At 42.5% G+C, this 21,957-nt stretch overlaps 1 protein-coding gene across 3 annotated transcripts in view; it reads left to right on the top strand.

Moving 5' to 3' along the window:
• The window catches only part of ADCY9 (adenylate cyclase 9), a 137,676-nt gene that overhangs the window by 109,275 nt on the left and 6,444 nt on the right, over window positions 1-21,957 (top strand). For all 3 annotated transcript variants that reach the window (XM_079786752.1, XM_079786753.1, XM_079786754.1), the window contains exons 4-10: window positions 242-346; window positions 1,267-1,484; window positions 7,803-7,905; window positions 8,735-8,943; window positions 13,089-13,248; window positions 14,647-14,795; window positions 18,900-18,941. In XM_079786752.1, the coding sequence (XP_079642878.1) occupies window positions 242-346; window positions 1,267-1,484; window positions 7,803-7,905; window positions 8,735-8,943; window positions 13,089-13,248; window positions 14,647-14,795; window positions 18,900-18,941 (986 nt within the window). The remainder of the gene's footprint in view (window positions 1-241; window positions 347-1,266; window positions 1,485-7,802; window positions 7,906-8,734; window positions 8,944-13,088; window positions 13,249-14,646; window positions 14,796-18,899; window positions 18,942-21,957) is intronic.

Below are 21,957 nucleotides of genomic sequence, written 5' to 3'. Positions count from 1 at the left end.
AGATAGAAACATCAATGATGAGAGAGAATCACTGATCAGCTGCCTCCTGCAAGCCCCCCACTGGGGATCAAGCCCACAACCTGGGCATGTGCCCTTGACCAGATTGAACCTGGGACCTTTCAGTTAGCAGGCCGACACTCTATCCACTGAACCAAACTGGCTAGGGCATAGAGGACTGTTTGAATTATATATTGTGGTCATGTTCTCTTGGTGAGTTCCTATGGTCTGTTTTTTCTTGTAGACCTGCCCTTCATGCAAAATTACGTTTGCTCCCAAATCGGAAGCTGGTGCAGAAGAAGGAGCAATGCAAAATGGCTGTCAGGAGGAGCATAAAAATAAAAACAAGGTAACAAGCTCCTGGCTGTCATACCTGTCAGTTCTCCGGTGCATCCACCTGAGATGATACTCCTGTTGTCCACTTCTCGGTTCTGGGAATACTTCCTCTTAGGTGACCCATTCCATACCTTCTAGTCCTTCTGGGTTTTGATCAGACCAGTAAAGAACAGGAGTGAGTCAGAACTAATCCCTGAGAAGTAATCAGATGCTGAACTGAATGGGATCCCTAATGGGCAATAAGGGTTTAAAGACATGTGGATTAGAGAATTAGGGAAGGTTTGTGGGGCTGGAAGTTGGATTCAACATATGGTGGACTGTGGGTTTGCAAAGAGAAGAGGGGACTTCAGGATAAGAGACACATCATGGAGAGGGGCTTGGGATTAGGGACAGCAGCAAGGAAGCTGCCAGAGAAACCTCCTTGGAACCAGAGCCAGGACTGGAGCGGAAATCAGATTAGATAGCTGTGAAGGCTGGCCCTCCAGGCAGCCCACTCGGTCATCCTCCACCCTCATGTCATCTGCCCGTGGATTGTGCCACACTAGGTCCGTCTGTGTTGCAGACAGGCAGTCACCCTTTCCTAAGCTACAGCCCATGTGGGTTTTCTTTCTCTGGATCCACCCTTGCACTTCTCCCAAACCTTCCCCATAGCCCTCTGGAACCCTGGTTCGGTGGTCAGCAAACTGAGAGCCTCACCTCCCCCCCCCTCCCCCCCCTTGCTGGTTGCCTGAACGCCTGGAGTTGCAATTTGACAAATCAGGGGGATAGGGAGAAGCAGATGGGCGGCGAGGTTGGGAGTTTGGATTGGGACCGAGATTTGAAGGTGCGGCGTGCAGTGCAGTGGGACCCCAGCGTAGCAGAGGGGTTGGGTGGAATAGCATGCTGCACACCCACGGGTCACCTCTGTGTCTGCTTCCCTCTGTCTTGAGGCAGGTTTCTGGAGGACATAACTCCAAAACACAGAACGGACTCCTGAGCCCTCCCCAAGAGGAGAAGCTCACCAACAGCCAGACCTCCCTGTGTGAGATCTTACAGGAAAAGGGAAGGTGGGCAGGTGTCAGCTTGGACCAGTCTGCTCTCCTTCCCCTGAGACTCAAGAACATCCGGGAGAAAACAGACGCCCACTTTGTTGATGTGATCAAAGAAGACAGGTAAGAGTGGAGCTATGGGAATTGAAGTAAAGTTTGCAGATAGAAGCCTCTCCCTTTCTCTAAATTACCTTATCTACCATGTGTTGTCAGTATATCACTTTACTTTGAAGTAATTTGAAACTTACAGAAACATTGCATGAATAATACAAAGAATTCTCTTTATACCCTTTTCCTGATTTTTCTAACTTTTAACATTTTACTGTTTGTTTTAGTCTCCTCTCTCTCTCTCTCTCTCCTTCCTTCTTTCTTTCTCTATAAAATTTATAATTTTTTTCTGGACCACTTGACAGTAAGTTGAATACATCATTCTCTTTACTCCTTAATACTATATTTCCTAAAAATAAAGATGTTCTTTCATATAATCATAGTTATCAAATTTGGTAAATTTGGCATTGTTGTGATATTTTATATCTATAGTCCATATTCCAGTGTTGTTGTTTTTTTATCAAAATGAGATTTTTGAGAGAGAGAGAGAGAGAGAGAGAGAGAGAGAGAGAGAAATATTGATTGTACATGCCCCAAATGGGGATCAAACTTGCAACCTAGGTATGGCCCTGACCAGAAATAGAAGTCACAACCTTTTGGTATACCGGACTCACTCCAACTAACTGAGCCACCCAGCCAGAGCTCCAGTTTTGTCAGTGGGTAGCACTTCCTTTTTCTTTAGCACAGGATTCCGTCCTGGGTCACAGGTTTCATTATGCAGTGGCATGCCTCTTGAGTCTTTTTAAATCTCAGGCAGTTCCTCAGCCATTTAGTGTCGTTTATGATGTTGGCTTTTTTTTTAAAGTGCAGGCCTGGTTCTTTCATAAAATATTCCAAAAGTTGAATTTGTGTGACATTTCCTCATGATTACATTCAGGCTGGGCAGATATTACAGAAGGGGTGTGTCCTTCTCAGGTGTCATATCTAAAGGCTCCCAGTGTCCATCTGTCCTTCATCTGCATAGTAATTTTGATCAACCAGACAAGTGTGTTTTAGACTTTTCCGATTATAGTTATGATTTTCTTGTTGTGACTAATAAGCTGTCTGTGGGAAGACACTTTATTATCAGGTAAGTATCACATTCCTCGTCAAACTCCCCTAGGTTTAATCTCCGTGGATGGTTCTTGCCTATAACAGTCTTTACTGTGATGGTTTAGAATAGTGATTTTCCTGCTCCAGCACCAACTACACAGGTATCATTTGGGGTCTAGCATTCCACTGTAAAGAAGAGCCCCTCCCACTTATTCCTTTGTCTACCCATATATTATCAATCCGAACTCATGGAGCTCTGTTCTACTTAACAGGATATAGTTCACCACTGTCCTTATTCTAGTTTGATGCTCTGATTGTACCAAATCTGGCCCTGTGGGAACCCCCCTTTTGGCATGACTCCGTCACTTATTTTGAGCAATTTCTTACATTCTGTCTACCACGGCAATTTTCAACTGGTGTGCTATACCTGACTATTGCGTCAGGGGCGCTGACCTCTTTTCCCTTAGGTTTTCAAAAAAAAAAAAAAAAAATGACAACACCAACACAATAGCCGTCCAGTGTGAATGATGAGGAAGGTTGAAAATCGCTGGTCTAGCACGGCGGGATATATTCCAGGCTTGTTTTGTATCTTCCCTGCCCCCACTCAGGAATCAGATGTTTCTCAAAAGAGCCCTCACTCCTTTTAGTGAAGAATGGCATTTAGATATGTTAGTTACCAATGCCTAACTTAATGTCATCATGGTCAAAGACATACTTTCAGTGATTTCAGTACTTTACATTTATTGATTCTTGGTTTATAGCCTCGCATGTGGTCTTTTTTTTGGTGAACATACCTTTGCACTTGAAAAGAATTGGAAAATATAAATAGACCCATCAGCAGTGAGGAAATTGAAACAACCATCAAAAACCTCCCAAAAAACAAAAGTCCAGGAACAGATGGCTTCACTATTGAATTCTACCAAATGTTCAAAGATTTAAAACCTATCCTTTTCAAACTCTTCCAAAAAATTGAAGAAGAGGCAATACTTCCTAACGTATTTATGAGGCCAGTATAACCCTGATATCAAAATCTGGCAAAGATAACACACACAAAAAGAAAATTACAGACCAGTATCTCTGATGAACAGAGATGCAAAAATCCTAAACAAAATACTAGCAAATCTAAGATAACAGTACATAAAAAAAAAATACATCATGATCAAGTGGGGTTCATTCCAGGGGCACAAGGATGATTCAAGATATGCAAATCAATGTAATACACCACATTAACAAAAGAAAGGATAAAAATCACATGATCTTATCAATAGATGCCTAAAAGCATTTGATAAGATACAATATCCATTTATGATTAAAACACTCAATAAAATGGGAAAATACCTCAAAATAATAAAGGCCATATATGATAAACCCTCAGCTAATATCATACTCAAGGATGAAAAACTGAAAGTTTTTCCTCTAAAATCAAAAACAAGACAAGGACATTATGTTAAGTGAAATAAGTCAGTCAATGAAAGAAAAATACCACATGATCTCACTCATTTATGGATAATAAAGAACATTATAAACTTGAACAAAAAGATAGATACAGAGACAGTAAAGCATCAAACAGACTGTCAAATTACAGGGGGAAGGTTAGGGAGTGGTGGGGGAGATAAGAGATCAATCAAAGGACTTGTATGCATGCATATAAGCATAACCAATGGATGCAAAACTCTGGGGGGTGAGGGCATATATGGGAGTGGGGTGGGGGGGGCAATGGTAAGATATGTACACATATAATACCTTAATAAAAAAAAATAAAAATAATAAAAAATAATAATAAAATACAAAAACAAGACAAGGATGCCCACTCTCACCACTCTAATTCAACATAGTGCTAGAAGTCCTAGCCAGAGCAATACGGCAAGAGAAAGAAATAAAAGGCATCCAAATAGGGGGAAAAACTGCCACTTTTTGCAGACGACATGATTCTGTATATAGAAAACTCTAAATATTCCACAAAAAAACTATTAGAAACAATAAACAAATACAGCCAAGTTTCAGGACACAAATTTGATGTGCAAAAATCCATTGACTTCCTGTATACTAACAACAAAACTTCAAAAAAAGAAATGGAAAAACCACATGTTTTTCTCACATTGATGTTTCTCTCAGTCTTTCCCTTTCCCTTTCACTCTCCCTAAAAATCAATGGGAAAATATACTCGAGTGAGGATTAACAACAAAAACAACAAAAAGAAAGCCTTAGCCAGTTTGGCTCAGTGGATAGAGTGTTGGCCTGCAAACCAAAGGGTACTGGATTTGATTCTGGTCAAGAGCACATACCTTGGTTGCAGGCTCTCCCTGACCTGGGCCCTGGTCTGTGCTCATGCAGGAGGCTACCAATCAATGTGTTTCTCTCACATCAAAGTTTCTGTTTTTCCCTCTCTCTTCCACTCTCTCTAAAAATGAATGGGGAAAAAAACCCACCAATTCCTTTTGCAATTGCAACCAAAAGAATAAAATACCTGGGAATAAACTTAACAAAAAATGTGAAAGACCTATATGCTGAAAATTACAAAGCATTATTTTTTTTAAATATATTTTATTGATTTTTTACAGAGAGGAAGAGAGAGGGATAGAGAGTTAGAAACATCGATGAGAGAGAAACATCGATCAGCTGCCTCTTGCACACCCCCTACTGGGGATGTGCCCGCAACCAAGGTACATGCCCTTGACCGGAATCGAACCTGGGACCCTTGAGTCCGCAGCAGGCCGACGCTCTATCCACTGAGCCAAACCGGTTTCGGCTACAAAGCATTATTAAAAGAGACAGAAAAAGACACCACAAAATGGAAAAATATTTTGTGTTCATGGATTGGAAGAATCAACATAGTTAAAATGGCCATATTTCCCAAATCAATATACTGATTTAATGCAATCCCCATCAAAATCCCAATGTCATTTTTTTTTAAAGAAATAGAACGAGAAATCATCAGATTTGTATGGAACCAGCAAAGACCCCAAATAGCCAGAGCAATCCTGAGGAAAAAGAACAAAGCTGGTGGCATCACACTACCTGACTTCAAATTATACTACAGAGCTACAATAATCAAAACAGCGTGGTACTGGCAGAGAAACCGACACACAGGTCAATAGAATAGAAAGCCCTGCTATAAAACCACATGTATATGGATAGATAATTTTCGACAAAGGAGTTAGGAACACACATGGAATAAAGATAGTCTCTTCCATAAATGGTGCTGTGAAAACTGGAAAGCCACGTGCAAACGAATGAAACTGGATTACAGTTTGTCCCCATGTACAAAAATTAATTTAAAATGGATCCAAGACCCAGACCCAAAACAATAAGTTACATAGAAGAAAATATAGATACCAAACTTATGGACCTGGGTCTTAGAGAACGTTTTATGAACTTGACCCCAAAGCAAGGGAAGTAAAGGCAAAAATAAATGAATGGGACCATATCAAATTAAAAAGTTCCTGCACAGCAAAAGAAACTGACAACAAAACAAAGAGGCAGCCAACTAAATGGGAAATGATATTTGCAAAACATAGCTCCGACAAAGGTTCAATTTCCAAAATATATAAAGAATTCATAAAACTCAACACCAAACAAAAACAACCTAATCAAAAAGTGAGTAGAGGACCTAAAAATATGCCTCTCCCAAGAAAATGTATGAACAACCAGTAGATATATGAAAAGATGTTCGACCTCACTGGCAATTAGGAAAATGCAAATCAAAACTACAATGAGATACCACCTTGCCCCTGTTAGATTGGCCATTATCAATAGGACAAACAATAACAAGTGTTGGAGAGGTTGTGGAAAAAAGGAAACCATCATTCACTGCTGGTGGGAATGTAGACTGGTACAATCACTATGGAAAGTAGTCTGGCAGTTCCTCAAAAGATTAAGACTAGAGCTACCATATGACCCAGCAATCCCTCTTCTGGGTATATACCTGAAAAACTCAAAATCATGTATTTTGCAAAGATATATGCACCCCTGTGTTCATTGCAACATTATTCATAGTGTCCAAGACATGGAAACAACCAAAGTACCCTATGATAGAGGACTGAGTAAAGAAGATGTGGTACATATATGTAACGGGGTACTACTCAGCCATAAGAAAGGATGAAATAGCGCCATTTGCAACAACATGGATGGACCTTGAGAACATTATGCCAAGTGAAATAAGTCAATCAGGAAAAGCTAAGAACTATATGATTTCACTCATATGTGGGATACAAAACGAACTCATAAACACAAACAGCATTGTGGTGATTGCCAGGGGGAAGGGTTGGGCGGGGATTGGGGGGTCCTAATATAAGATGACAGGAGAAGATTGGACTTTGGGTGGTGGGCACACGGTGCAATATACAGATCTTGTAACATAGAAACCCACACCTGAAACCTATATGTTCATGTTGACCAATGTCACGCCAATCCAATAAAATTTTTAAAGGCAAAAAAGGGAGTCCACTCAGTTGCAAAGAAAGGAGGAGGCATATGTACAGTGAACTCTGCTGTGTGACAGGCACATGCTAGGCACTTCACCTATTCCATCTGATTTAATTCTAGTAGTTATTATATAAGGGAGAGAGACTACACCCATAGCTGTATTTGCCTTCTGAAACCATGTTAACATTTTAAAAAACAAGTATAGCAATTTTCTGCAATAGAAAAAGGATATTAACTATTTGCTGGCAATCTATAAAAGAATGAGTCACGTAAAACAGGTTTCATTTCTCTGCTATCAAAGTCATTGAGTGTTATCATTTTTCAGGTTTCACAACCAATCTGCATTTGTGACAGTGGCATCAAAATTACACTAACTGTAATCACAATTTTGTGATAACAATCTGTTAGCTTTCTTTGATGGTGGTGATTACTGTCGGTACTCTGAATGACAGGACAGGCGGCTCCGAATTATGTTTTCATTGGAAGCCTTCAGATTTACCTAAGTGCTCTCCGTACAGGGATTTGCTGGTCCTTCAGAAGATGGTTTCCTAGAACAAAAAAGCTGCCTTCCTCTCATCCTGGATATCAGGAAGATGTTTTCAAAAGCAGGGTTCTGCGGATGTGTGCTATAATTACGGTGAATGGTCATTCTTTAGTGGGGGAAACATAAAATGTGATTATGTTTAGAATCGCTTTCCAGAGATACATTCTAAAAGGGGTGGCCGAGCCATGTCTAAAAAAGTCATTTGGTGACTTTTAGATACAGCTTTTGTGATATGCTTAATGAGTGATGTTTTGGTAATGAATTGCAACCTGCTGATAAAATAAATATGACTGTGCTTCATGTTAATCAATTGCATTTTTCATCTCTTCTAGCCTGATGAAAGATTATTTTTTTAAGCCACCCATTAATCAGTTCAGCTTGAACTTCCTGGATCAGGAGCTAGAGCAAGCCTACAGGACCAGCTATCAAGAAGAGGTGCATGTTCCTTATAATTTTACTAAAGAAATGTGTTGTTGTTACTGGACAGTTCCCAATTAGTTTTGTGCTTTGGAAATCTTTCTTGTTTTCCTGAGTGACAGGAAAAGGAAGGCTAATATTGATTTCCCACAATCTGTAAGCTCTAAATTGCATCTTTATATGAATTTATCTACACAAGGGAGAAAACTCCAAATCCTTCTGCGCTCTTGAGTCTAACAACCAAGGCTTGTCATTTCCCAGTCCCTTTCCCCTGCAGCTGGTGCATCCACCATTAGGCTGTGTGCTCCCCTCGGGCCTTCTTGCGCTTCTATCCCAGCACCCCGCACAGAGCCAGGCCCTGCGCGAAGGCATGAGCATCTCTTACTGTCACTTGACATGCCTGTATTTTCATCTGCTGCTGCTTCAGTCCCCACCTGTTACTTCTGCCATGAAGCCAGCTTTTACCCTCCCTGAACCTGGGGCCCAGACATTCAGTGGAAGCTCCCAGCACATGGCTTTTGTGCTGCTGACTTTACAGACACAGAATCAGTGACTTTACCAGTCAGTAACTCACTTTTCAGGGTCAGTATGTAATGTGCCTGTGAGAACTTACTGGTGTGTAATCAGTTGCTGTGTGACCTTGGGCAAGTTCCTGAACTTCTCTGTGCCTTAGTTTCCTCGTTGTTAAGCAGAGAAATAGTAGGGAGATGGCCCACTTAAAGCACTTATCTCCCTGTAACTGGTTGGGGGCAGGCAAATGTTTGGGTTTTTCCACCTAAACTATACTCCATGACCATCTGTCACAGCATCTATTCATGTACCTCCACCTTTCTCTTACTCCAAACAGGTTATGAAGAATTCTCCCGTGAAGACTTTTGCCAGTGCCACCTTCAGCTCCCTCCTGGATGTGTTTCTGTCAACAACAGTGTTTCTGATTCTCTCCATCACCTGCTTCCTGAAGTACGGGGCTACCACCACGCCTCCCCAACCAGTCACCCTGGTGGTCTTCGGGGTGGCCCTGCTCCTGGAGGTGCTGTCCCTCATGGTCTCCGTCAGGTAAAGGCTCACCTGCAGGGCGGTTCTCCAGCTTTTAGCCTCTGGCTCCCTCTGCTGGCTCCACAGTTTATGACTGAACAGTCTGCGGCACAGCTGACCAGCGGTCTGAAGCGGGCTGTCTCTGCAAGCTCATTTCAGGTGAAGGGTCCTCCTTCCTTCCCTCCCCCAGCCCTACTTCACAGGTTTCTCCCTTGAAGACCCTGGCCCTGGGCACAGGTGGGCACTCTCTTTACCAGAGAGTCAGTGTCCTCTGCAGCCCTGATGCCGCCAGCTAGTCCTGTATTTTCCAAATCAAAGATTAAAAAAAAAAAAGTGGGAAGATAGGACATAAGAAAGGAAAGAAAAAGGAAGTGTATGGGGTGCAAATGATAGGAGGCTGCCCGCAGATGAGCAGACGCCTCTCCTAGATATAAGAGCAAAACTATAAAACCCTTAGGAGACATCATAGGTGTAAGTCTCTGTGAGCTTGGATCAAGCAATGGTTTCTTAGACTTAACACAAAAAGCACAAGCAACCAAAGAAAAAATAGTTGGACTTCATCAAAATTTGAAAGAACACCATCAAAAAAGTCAGAGAGAACCTGCGGAATGGGAGAGAACATTTGCAGATCTTATCTATGACCAGGGTCTAATATCTAGAATGTAAACTCAATAATAAAAAGATAACCCTTTAAAAAATGGACAGAGGGTCTGAATAGACAACAGTGGCCCCTCAGGAAGCTGGGCCCTCAGGACCTGCCCATCTTGATGTCAGGGTTCAGCTTAACATTGAGGAAGCCCACAGCTGCCGTGTACATTTCTGACTAGATATGAATGCATGGGACATTCTGTTCACAAGTACCCAGACTGCCTGTGCCATTTGCCTCCTGGGTACTATGACACTGGGTCCTTGCACCACAACCACCTCCTCTGTTCAGCCCTGTCACTCCCAACAGAGCAGCCTGTCAGCCTAGTAGACTCCCACTGGTAATTGCCCCCCAAGCTGGGGGTAAAACAGAAACAGGGAGAAGGGCCCTGACCATAAGTTTCTGCTCCTCTTCCCCAGCATCCCAGGACAGGAAGCAATAGCTTCAGATCTGGCCCTGAGTGAGTGCCCCCTCCCTTCCACACTCACTGTCATCCTGCTCCCCTCTGAAGTCCCTGGGAGGGGCCATTTGCTGAGGACTGCTAGAGGCCACACACTCATCTCCTGGCCCTGGTTGGGGTAACTCAGGTGTATCCGTGCTGTCTCCCCAAATTCCCTCCAGCTGAGTGGAGCTGTGTTACCTATAAGTGACACCTCGATTACACAGCCCTCCCTGTGGGCCTGCCCCTCTGGTCCTGGCTCTGCACCCCTCACTGAGCTGCCTGGGACATAAATCAGCTCTGCTTCTGGGGAACCCAAACTAAGTCATCCTCAGGCCCCTAGTTTGGTTTTTTCCTTTTTAAACTTAGATTTTTAGTTTTTAAAAAAATATTTTTATTGATTTCAGAGAGGAAGAGAGAGGGAGAGAGAGATCGAAACATCAATGATGAGAGAGAATCATTGATTGGCTGCCTCCTGTACACCCCCTACTGGGGATCGAGCCCTCAACCGGGGCATGTGCCCTGACCAGGAATCGAATCGTGACCTCCTGGTTCATAGGTCGGTGCTCAACCACTGAGCCACACTAGCCAGGCTAAACTTAGTTTTCTTACATAACTCACATGTAATGAATTCACTTATATCAGTCATCACCATATAATTTTACAGCTCTTCTATCACCCCAAAGAAAACACAGTACCCATTTGCAGTTACTCCACTCCCCTCCCTACCCCAGCTCCAGGTTTCCTTCTGGCATGGACCTACAACTAGATAAGGCTCTTGATCAGTCTGAGGCTAGCATTGCCTCCACACATTTTTTTAAAAAAACCCTTTATACCCTGTTCCTTGGACCCAATTCTACAGAATCTGGGCTAACCCCCATGTAGAGACTGCAGAGGGCTGCAGTCAGACAGACGCCAGGCCTGGCTGTGCCCTGATGCTGAGGTGCTGGGCCAGGTGGATGTGGCAGCCACTGTGCTCCTGAAAGACCTCTGGTGTGGCTTTAAAAGTTCACTTTACCTGGACCGTCAAAGCCTGGGAGAGGTTCAGACCCTGAAGGATAGCCTCTCCCCTGCTGAGGACACACTTATATTTAGGGTCCAAAGCTAACAAGAACCTACGCTGAGGAATATGTAGGTACCCCAGGGAGGCCAGTTCTGTGGCTGCTTCAGCGGCTGACCCGGGCCTGGCACCTCATCTGGAAGGCTTCCCAGTCTCAGCTCAGGATCTTGTCCTTCTAGCCGTTTGTGCTATGCCTTTGACAGGCAAGCGAACAGGGGTCTTCTCCTTGGAATTCTGCAGCCCTGAGACCTTTGTGGAGGGCTTCCCAGGCTGCCTTCTCCCGGCTGGGGCTCAGCTCCCTCGGTCTCCTTGTAGAGCTTGTGTATTCTGTCTTTGAGCATATTTGTGGTTATCCTTGGAAATACTCCAAGGATTCCACTAACCTTTTAAGTATCAGGAGGCCAGAATAGTCCAGGACTTAAAAGGGTCAGATGGGCCCTAGGTGGTTTGGCTCAGTGGATAAAGCGTTGGCCTGTTGGACTGAAGGGTCCCGGGTTCAATTCTGGTCAAGGGCACATGCCCAGGTTGTGGGCTCGATCCCCAGTAGGGGGCATGCAGGAGGTAGCCAATCAATGATTCTTTCTCATCATTGATGTTTCTACTCTCTCTCCCTCTCCCTTCCTCTCTGAAATCAATAAAAAAAAATAATATTTTTTAAAAGGGGGTCAGATGGGGCCTGGCTCTGTGTGGGAGATAGCCGAAATTTGGGGGTTCCTCATGAAGGCCGAACATAGTGCTATAGGTGTTAAGGCCTGAAGGTGCAGGTGCCTGGGTGCATGTGAAAAGTCCTGATGGGTCTTTGTGCCCACCTGGACTCCTGGCCCCTTCAGAAGCGAGGACAGTGGGCCTGGCCCCCCTTCACCTTCCCTAGGGGCTGACTTCAGAGAGGGATTGTGTGCATGGGTCTCCCTCCTGAGGCAGACCCCCGCTGCCCTCTCTTCCATCTCCCACTGCTGGAGTTCAGGCGCTCCTGACTCTAGGATCCCTCCAAGGCCATTCTGACCTGCAGGACCACAGTTCTCAGCCCCACATACTCAGCTCCCTTCTTTATGAAAAAATATTTTATGATGTTCACATCATTCTCCTGAAATATAGCCCACCTGTACACACAACTTCTAAAAGAATCTGTGAAATGCTGTCACTCCAATAGGAAGGAGAAACAACAAAAAAGCCATTTGAAATGAAATACGTAGTGCTTCACCTCAAATACGCTAGGGGACCACCATCTGGAGTTATAACAGAGTTGTCAGCTGCCTGCCCTCCTGTGCACAATCGCTGCCAATGTGGCAGCTCCAAACGTGGACCGTCGGGGCGTGCAGGTTTGGTGGCACAAGCACCATGGGCTGAGTTGCAGCCTGGATTTCTGAAACGTTGAACGATCTTGGTGATGTCCCAGACAAAACAAAGGGTAATCTTGCTTGGTTTACACTGTAGAGTATTCCCGGAAAAGTGTATGGTAACAACTCGCAGAAGCCACTTTCTGTTTGTAAACGAAATGCAGCTAGGCTGTCAGGCTGAGGTCACTGTCAGCAGGCTTTTCATCTCCACATGAGTCCGGGGGCGTGTGGCAGTCGTGTGGGGTGCAGGGCAGAGCTTCCCTGCACGTTGCAGAATGCCTCTCTAGATGTCAGTAGTATCCCTCAATCATTGGACCACCCTCTCCAGACCTCCTGCGCTAGAAGCAGATGACAGTATGGTGGGCACTTTCACAGGATCTGTTAATGTCTGTGTGCCCAGTTCGTACCTGCTCTGTTAGACCCACAGAGGCTCGCTTGGCTCTTTGTAAGCACATCTTACCTGAATGCATCAAGTGAATCAGGTACGCTGAGCCGAGCAAGGCCAGTGTACTTGCCATCTACCACGGTGAGGGGTTGGGGGCTCTGCCTGTGGTTCACGCCAGCGGCACCAGCGTGGGTGAGAGAGGGCAGCGGGGCCGGCTGTAGATCCTCCGTCTCCTCTTCTTCTGGCAGGCCTACCCACCCACAGACACCCCTGCCTCCTTTCTCTCCTCCCCGTTACAGGATGGTGTTTTTCCTTGAGGATGTGATGGCTTGTACCAAGCGCCTGCTGGAGTGGATAGCCGGCTGGCTCCCGCGCCATTTCATTGGGGCCATCCTGGTGTCACTTCCCGCTCTCGCAGTCTATTCACACATCACTTCCGAATTTGAGATAAACATACATGTAAGTAAAGACTTGGCGATTTTATTTCTGTGCTCTCTGGACTCCTTCATCACTTAAAAAAAAAATAAGCCTGATGACTTGGGACATCAATTTAATATAGGCCCTTAAAGAAGTACAAACTCTGTTATTCTGTGAGCTTGTCTTTTGAAAAGACTTGCCTGTGACCGAGGAGCAGGCAGGGAGGTTATCATGAAGCCTATCCAGATGCTCAAGCCTGGCATTGGCCACATCATGAATGCTGGAGAAGATGCTGCCCCGCCCTGGGGGGAGTGCCCAGTAGATACGTGTCCTGTCTGCCAAGGTCCAAATCTGTTATTTTTTTTACATGTTTTTACAACATAAAGAAACATTGTAAGCAACACAAGATCGTGTGGTCACGTGCTGGTCGGCAGGACTGGCGCAGGTAATTGACTTACCGTACTTTCCGGCGTATAAGACAACTGGGCATATAAGATTTTCCTGGGTTAAAAAGTCATTTTATACGCCAGAAAATACGGTATATTGGACTATATTGATGGGATTAGATATAATGGATTAGATATATTGGACTACCATATTTTCTGGCGTATAAGATGACTTTTTAACCCAGGAAAATCTTATACGCCCAGTCTTCTTATATGCCAGAAAATACGGTATCTGATCTGCTGCTGGTGATCAGGGCAAGAGATTCTGAATTAAACCCCATCGAGAATGAATTAATGCTGTGGTGGAAGGTGATATTTTGGGTGAAAAGTGACTGTAACATGAACTACAGGTGGGCTGACTGCATTTGATACTTGAACACCAAATTACCTTTCCGCTGATAGGCAGCAGGTACCTGAAGGAAAGGCTTTTTGAAGGTAACTGATTACACGGTAATTCTCAGAGGGTGTGGCCTACTTTCCCTTTTCTCCAAAGTGTAATTTCCAACCATCTAGATAATTTTTTTTTCATGCAAACATTTAAAAATATATATTTTTATTGATTTCAGAGAGAAATGGAGAGGGGAGAGGGAGATAGAAACATCAATGATGAGAGAGAATCATTGACCGGCTGCCTCCTGTACCGCCCCCTACTGGGGATCGAGCCCATCACCTAGGCAAGTGCCCTGACCGAGAATCGAACTGTGACCTCCTGGTTCATAGGTTGGCGCTCAATCACTGAGCCACACCAGCCGGGGTGGGGAAGAACTTTAGGGCCTCCATGAACTTGTACCCTGAAGCTTTCTGTAATGAACCTAATGATTCATGATCTGTCCCCGAAACTGCTGGATATTTTATGATAACTGCAATATTTTTATCTGACACAAAGACACAGATAAATGCGCAAATCAAGTGACCTTGTGGTGCTCAGGTGGCAGGTGGACCCTGAGTGGGGGAGGTGATGGGTTCCTAACGGAGTGCCCGCCCCTCGTTGCAGTTCACCGTGTTCATGGACTCAGCCATCCTCGTCGCCGTCGTGCACTACTGTAACTTCTGCCAGTTCAGCTCCTGGATGCGGTCCTCCCTAGCCACTGTCGTCGGGGCTGGGCCCCTGTTCCTGCTGTACGTCTCCCTGTGCCCGGACAGGTACGTAGGCCACCGTGGCTCGTGTCTGGCACTCTCGATGGCAGGGCCACCTTTACCAGCATCATTGACGTCTCTCTCACCTCAGTTTCACATCGGCACGAGCACTGTCAGCTCTAACAGATAGTCACTGTCACAGCGGGAGAGAGCTTTCAACACACATAATGTCAGCAAGTGGTGAAATGCCCAAAGAGTAGTGTGCAAAAGAAAGAGAAAGAAAATAAATTTAATAACATAATGTGTTTGCATTTAGACACTCCTGGCTGACTACCCCGGGAGAGAGAAGGCAGTAGTCACCTGTTTGAACTTATTTATAATGAAGAAGTTTGAATTTAGGAAGGTCGGACCAGGTGCTGTTTCATACAAGACAATCAAGAAAATGAAGGAATAAAGGTACAGGTGGACACAAAAATGAAAAGAGGAAGCGGGTTCTAACCTAATTTGAAGTAGGGTTAATGTACCAAGACAGATTTCAGACTGCTGAAGGAGAGGAAATGAAGAGGTATGACTGTGCAAGTGACCTGAGCATTATTCATAAATATTGTGTCAAAACAGCTCCCCATGCTATCACATGAAGCATTAGAGTCATCACGAACCACTGTAAATATGTTCTTATTTTGATATCCCTCCACATGTCAAAGAATATATTGAGTCCCTGGTACTCAAATGGCCTTCAAAACCATATCACTGGTAAGTGCTGAGGATAGAGTGGGCAGGCTGGGAAAAACAAACAAACAGGAGCTGTGTGAGAGATCCCTGGGGACAGGATCAGTTCTTAGTGCTGAACTACAAAAATAAAAATAGGATGGGTTCTGGCTGGTGTTCTCAGTGGTTAGAGCCTCAGCCCCAGGGGACATGGGGGAGGCTTACCAATGGATGTGTCTCTCGCACATTGATGTTCCTCTCTCCCCCCCACCCCACTCCCTCTCTTCCACTCTCTAAAAATCAATGGAAAAAAATATCCTCGGTGAGGATTAACAACAACAAAAAATCATTGGATGGCAATATACGTATGTGCTATATTTAAAATGTCGTATACTAGTATTAATGGAATCCTTTTCACATGTTCTAATAATTGAATAATGTTTGGTTCTTAGTTTGTTACAATGAGTTTAAAATTGCCCGTTGCATATTTGCAACTGGTTTTGTGGTTTTTAATCATTTTCAAATTAAGATGTAGTTGAAAATACAATGATACTTTGGATAGCAGGATGCATACAAGTGAGGAATTTATTCAAAAATTGCATGATAAGGTCTTGAACCCAATAAGCTTCCTTTTCTGTAACATACGTCTAAATTTTTTTTTTTTACATACGTCTAAATTTGGACTTTTTGTGTAACTACTTATAAAAACAGTTTACTCTCAGCATGTATTGAAGAACCACTTACTTACAATTACACTGGGTTTACACTAGCAGTATATTTCAGAGTTACATGAAACATTTATTCATTGTACTTCGTAGGATATCTAATATTCATGATTACTATGATAACCAGAGGGACCCCCAACATTTCCAAAATGCCCCCTAGAAATGGTATTATTGCTGAGAACCATTGCTTTAGTAAATTCAAAAGTAGGTTATCCAACCCTAGCCAGTTTTCTCAGTGGTTAGAGCATTGGCCCATGGACTGAAGGGTCGCATGTTCAATTCCAGTCAAGGGCATGTACCTCGGTGGCAGGCTCAATCCCCGGCCTGGGTCGGGGTGCACGTAGGAGGCAACCAATTGATGTGTCTCTCTCACATCAATGTTTCTCTCTCTGTGTCTCTCTTCCTCCCTCTCACTTTCTCTAAAAATCAATGGAAAAAATATCCTCAGGTGAGGATTAGCAGGGAAAAAAAAGGTAGGTTATCCAGTTTGTCGCGATATCTAATGAAATTGCCATAGTGTATCTTTGGCATAGTGTATCTTATTAACCAAAGCAGTGGTTAGTAATGGACAGAGTAAGTATCCTTCCTCAATTTACTTTAATAACAACATGAAGGATATTCAAGTTCTGTGCAAATTAAGATTAACAGGGGAATATAGAGTAGAACTGTCATTTAGTGTTTGAAAGGAAACTGTAATGAGTAGTTAAATTACTTTCAGCAGAACAAAGCCTACATTTTCTTTTCTGAAGTTGCGGCCATCTGGCATTATGGTCATTACGAAGCTCTTTCTCAAGAGCCTGAAATTCAGCAAACTGCCTTTTATCCTTTTAGATCCATCACAAACCACCTCATCAGTTATTTACAGTCATTCAGTCACTGGTGTGCGGCTTTTCCACTTGGGCCCAGAGAGCCATTGTAATGGGGAGCCCTCATCACCTCTTTGCCCAGAATTCAAATAACAGATCTTGGGAATGGCTGGCAGTTGAATCTCCCCTTGACCCAGTACTTCTCCACACACACAAGATCCTCTGAGCCCAGTTAACCATCTTCACTAAGTTTTTCCAGGGTAGGAAATATATGGGGTGGTAAACAAAAATGTAAACTCGTCTCCTAGAAAGGGGAGGGGACTCTGAGAACTGTGGCCAGCGTTTCGGGGACACAGACACGTGGCTACAGTGATGTCACAGTCATGCCTGGACAGTGTGAGACAAGGACATGAAGTCTTATAGTTCACATGTGATGTAGCTCTTGCTTTTCTTTCCTTTTCTGCAAAGTCATTTAACACCTCACGTAATTATAAAAGCCACTCTTGAGCCCTCACCTGGCCCTTGCTGCCCAGGACTGCTGCTCCCAGATGCTGTGCCATGTCCTCCTTTGCAGTGAGCCAGGCCCCCTGGATGGGGAAGTTTGCCGTTGATTTCAGGACTGGGTGGGTTCTGGGTGTAACACAACTCCAAAAGACGTTGCTAAGAATGTGGAGAGATTAAGAGCTGCATTGTGTACCTTCCCTAACCAAGAGAGTTCTTTAAGTATGAAGGGTTTCAGTGCAATAGCAAAGTCTGGCTTCTCCCTAAGATGTAATCTGCCAACACCTCTAGCAGTGCCTTTCAAAATTGAACCTTTGTCAGTAGACATTGCTTTTTGAACATGACTGAAGTTTCTATTCTATAGACACCATGATTAAATCCTAATTATAAAATACTAGTGGCCCAGTGCATGAATTCGTGCACATTGAAAGGAAATTAATTAGAAGAAATATTTTAATATCGCTATTCGCCCTTTCTCTATAATAGAAGCGTCAACCAAATTCACAGTCGACAATGACAGATGGAAACACATGCATGCGATTGGCGCCAGCGAGAGCTTTATATGTATCGCGCGTGTGTGTGTCCACTTAGCCTTTTATAGATATAGAATAAACTTGCTTAATTAGACCTGCTTTCTGATTTAGCTAAACATTTTCCAGCCCAGTGAAGCACCCCAACTTCTCTTTCAGGTAATTGTCAGGAACACAGCAGTAAATATCAACACGAAGCAGATTATTATTGTAGATCATGCAGGGAGAACAAAGGGTAAAATATTTAACTACAGCAGTGTTTGACTATATTTTGCACAGTGAGAAAACCTGAAGTCATTTTCAAGGTCCACCATTTCTTACTTCTTTTCAGTCGGGTCAAGTTTCTAAACTTTCTAAATCTCCGCTTTCCGGCTAATGAAAAGAAAATAAGATTCCACCGAGTCTCCTATCTACCTATTCCAGGACTTCTGTGAGGATAAAATGAGATGAGGCATGGGAAAACACTTCACAGACATTTGGTTAAAGTGTGAAAACTTTCCCCCTGGCTATAAAGCAGGTCGTGTTCCTGGGCTGAAGAAACTGCAAGGAGGCTAGTCGTCCCTCAGGAGAGGAAGCCGGGCATTGCTATGTGATGTCATTCCCTGGATGGACACTTGGCATATTAGCTTTTTATGTATATAGATATGCCTTTGAGAATTTTCCTGTTTTATTTTGTTTGGTGATTTGCCTATTCTCCATAGCTGATGTAAAGGCTTTATACCTATACCATTGCCTTTACCTTGTGTTATTCTTACTCAACATACATTATCAAATTATAATAAAAAATTAACTGTCTAACTTGATATCCACATAAAAAAGAAAAATTGTTCATTTAAAGTCTTCTCAGATTGCTTTATACAATGCCTTTTATAATAATATTTTTATTTATTTTAATTTCAGTTCCATAGTAATTTCCCACCATGATGCAGTACAGAATTTCAGGTAAGCTTTTAACATTGTGCTTAAATATGAATCAATGAGAGTAACTATATCATTACTGCTTATTCCTAAACTTTCTAAATCCATTGTATCTTAAATAAGAAGAACAATATATACACTCTTAAAAGAATAAAGAAAAATATCTACTTGTTGAAATATCAGATCATAGTTATATTTTATTGGGAAAGTTAAATGATAGTTAAGACATATGTTAGCCCTGGCCTGGTAAGTCAGTTGTTTAGAGCATCATCCCAATACACCAGGGTTTTGGGTTCCATCCCTAGTAAGTACACATACAAGAATCAACCAATGAATGCATAAATAAGTGGAACAACAAATTGATGTTCCTCTCCCCCCGTCCCTCCCTTTGTCTCCCTTCCTCTCTCGCTAAGCTAAAAAAATTTTTTAAACCATATGTTAAATTTGGTTTAGTTGTATATAAGACTTTAAGAGATCTCACCAATTAAAGAAAATTACTTATTTTATTCTGTAAAATATTTTGAAATAACTGACTAGAAATTTGAAATAATAAACCCTTGCTTTACTATAAACAGCAAACTAAATTCTAAATAAATTGAAGAGTCTAAAATAAAAATTATATAAAACTATATAAAAATCTAGAAAAATAAAATTAAATAGCTTTCAAGCCTCTAAGAGATAACTTTCCAATCTTACAAATAATAATGGAAACCACATGTAAAAAAAAAAAAGAAAAAAGGACGTACAGACAAATTGATTAGAGGGGATCAAAACAGATTGAGAAAAACTTTTGTGGAACTGTTGTTTTTATTTTTATTTTTTGCGGGGCCGGGGGGAGACTGTTTTAAAAAAGAGCTAATTAAGACCTGCATAAATAAAAGACAGGGGGGAAAAAAAAACACCAAAATATTCACAAGAGGAAATGTAGGTGGTAAATATATTACTGCTGAAGTCATTGCACATGTAAATACCTACAGAATTCTTTTTGGGCTTTTAAATTGTATCTTTAAAAGTTAAGACATAAATACCCAGCGCAGGCAAGGGTGTGGCACATTCATAAATTCTGGTGGTATTTAATTTTGTGTAGCTACCAGGCACTTATAAAATATAAGGTTGTTTAATAACTTTACACATTAGGTGACCTTGTCCCCATTTTCCAGACGAGGAAGCTGCAGATCAGAGAAGTTAAGAACCTGCCTGTGGTCACACAGCTGGTCACTGGCAGTGTGTAAACCCTGGCCTCTCATGACGAAGCCATGCTCTATCTGCCATGCTTCATCACTCCTCAGGATGGTACAGTTGTTTTAGAAAGTACTTTGACAATCTGTAAAAATGCTCATACCCTTTACGTAAATAATCCTGTTTTTGTTTATCTGCTGAGGAGATAATTCAGCGTATGGTAAAGGCTACATGCCCAAAAATATCAATCTCAATGATTGATAATATTGAAAATTCATCAACCTCAGTTGTCAATAAAAAATAAATTAATTATGACATACATACTCAAATTTTATAACTGTTAAAAATGGAGCAATGTGGGAAACGTGTATGGTTTTCACTTATGATGTGAAATTACATATGTCCTGTAGCTACAGCTAGGTAATTCATTGTATATGAAAAGTGTAAGATGTAATAGTTATGATCTAGTAATGAGTGATGAATGATGATACTTTTCTCTTTCTGTAATTCAAAAATTAAATATCTGTGGACGTTTAGATCTTGAAATGAGAATTAAAGTAACTATGGAACAAAGGCAGAATGCAAATGTGTTTCTATATATGATGACAGCTATAGTACTTAAAAGCAAAACACTTAGCAGCTTTTTAAAGTTAATTTTTATTGACGTGTAATATATACAAATAAAATTACCCAGATCATAAGAATACAGCTCAATGAATTTTCACAATTACCAATACCACTCAGACCAACGGGAAAAAAACATTTCCAGGCCTCCAGAAACCCCCCTTGTGTCCCATCCTGGTGACCCCCCACCCCTGCATCTGAGGCATAGATTTTAAATGGCACTGAAGTACACCAAAATGTTAACAAATCCTGTGTCTACCTGGTTAGAACCATGAGTGACCTTTGTTTTCTATTTTTCTCTATGTTTTTAATCTTCCTTCTCCATGATTATGAATTATAGTATATTTTACTCTAAATTTCATTTATGATCTAATGTCCAACCATTAAGTCATAAATTGATCCTTGCATTTAGTCACATAGAATTTCTCCTTTTGAAATGGCCTTTGCTATTTGAATTTAGGAATAGAGTCATCACCTTGGTTCCTTCTGTAATAGAATAGGAAATAGGGGTTATAGATCGGAAGTAATTCTCACAGATCTCTTCTGTCACAGGGCAGCCCTTGGGTCCTAACTGTAAATCTGTGTATTAGGACTCTTCCTTTTGAGGCTTAACATTTAAGCGAAGGGAAAAGCAAACATTGTATTCTGTTCCTCTTTCCCTGCCATCCTGGTCCACGCTTCACTGTACCCCTTCTCCATCCAAAGGGAGCTGGCCTGTGCCTTCACCAGAGTTAGGCCACACAGCACAGCAAGAAAAGCAACAAAACCAGTAGAACGATTGAGGAAACCTAGACACCTCACCCATTCCTACCACAGGGGTTCACAGGCCCGGCCGTGCTGTTAAGATGACATTAAGCCTTGGTGATGTCTGTTCTTAAAGAGGCTGTTCCTTTGTGTCTCCACTGTGGAGAAATAGAAAGAAGCCGATGAGATGGGCTCCCTCACAGAGAGAAGGTTTACTTCTCCTCTCCCTACTCTAAAGCCAACCGGAGGTTTGAGGGGCTAGACAGATCTGTTTTAGTCATCTAAAATAGTTATTTTGTTCAGTGCTTGAGATTCAGAATAGGTATTGCCCTTCACACTGGGGAACCAGAGAACAGCCCCTGACAGCAGGCGTGGTTATTGGCAGGAGTAGAAATTAAAAGGCCAAGTTGGAGATTTCAGTGCACAGTATTTTGGAATTGTCAGTGCACAGTATTTTAAATGACAGCAATTCCATTTCCAGGAGTTCATCCCA

The sequence above is a fragment of the Cnephaeus nilssonii genome, assembly GCF_951640355.1.
Source record: "Cnephaeus nilssonii genome assembly, chromosome: 2".
Lineage (NCBI taxonomy): Eukaryota > Metazoa > Chordata > Mammalia > Chiroptera > Vespertilionidae > Cnephaeus > Cnephaeus nilssonii.
This window is presented reverse-complemented; position numbering and strand designations above follow the sequence as displayed.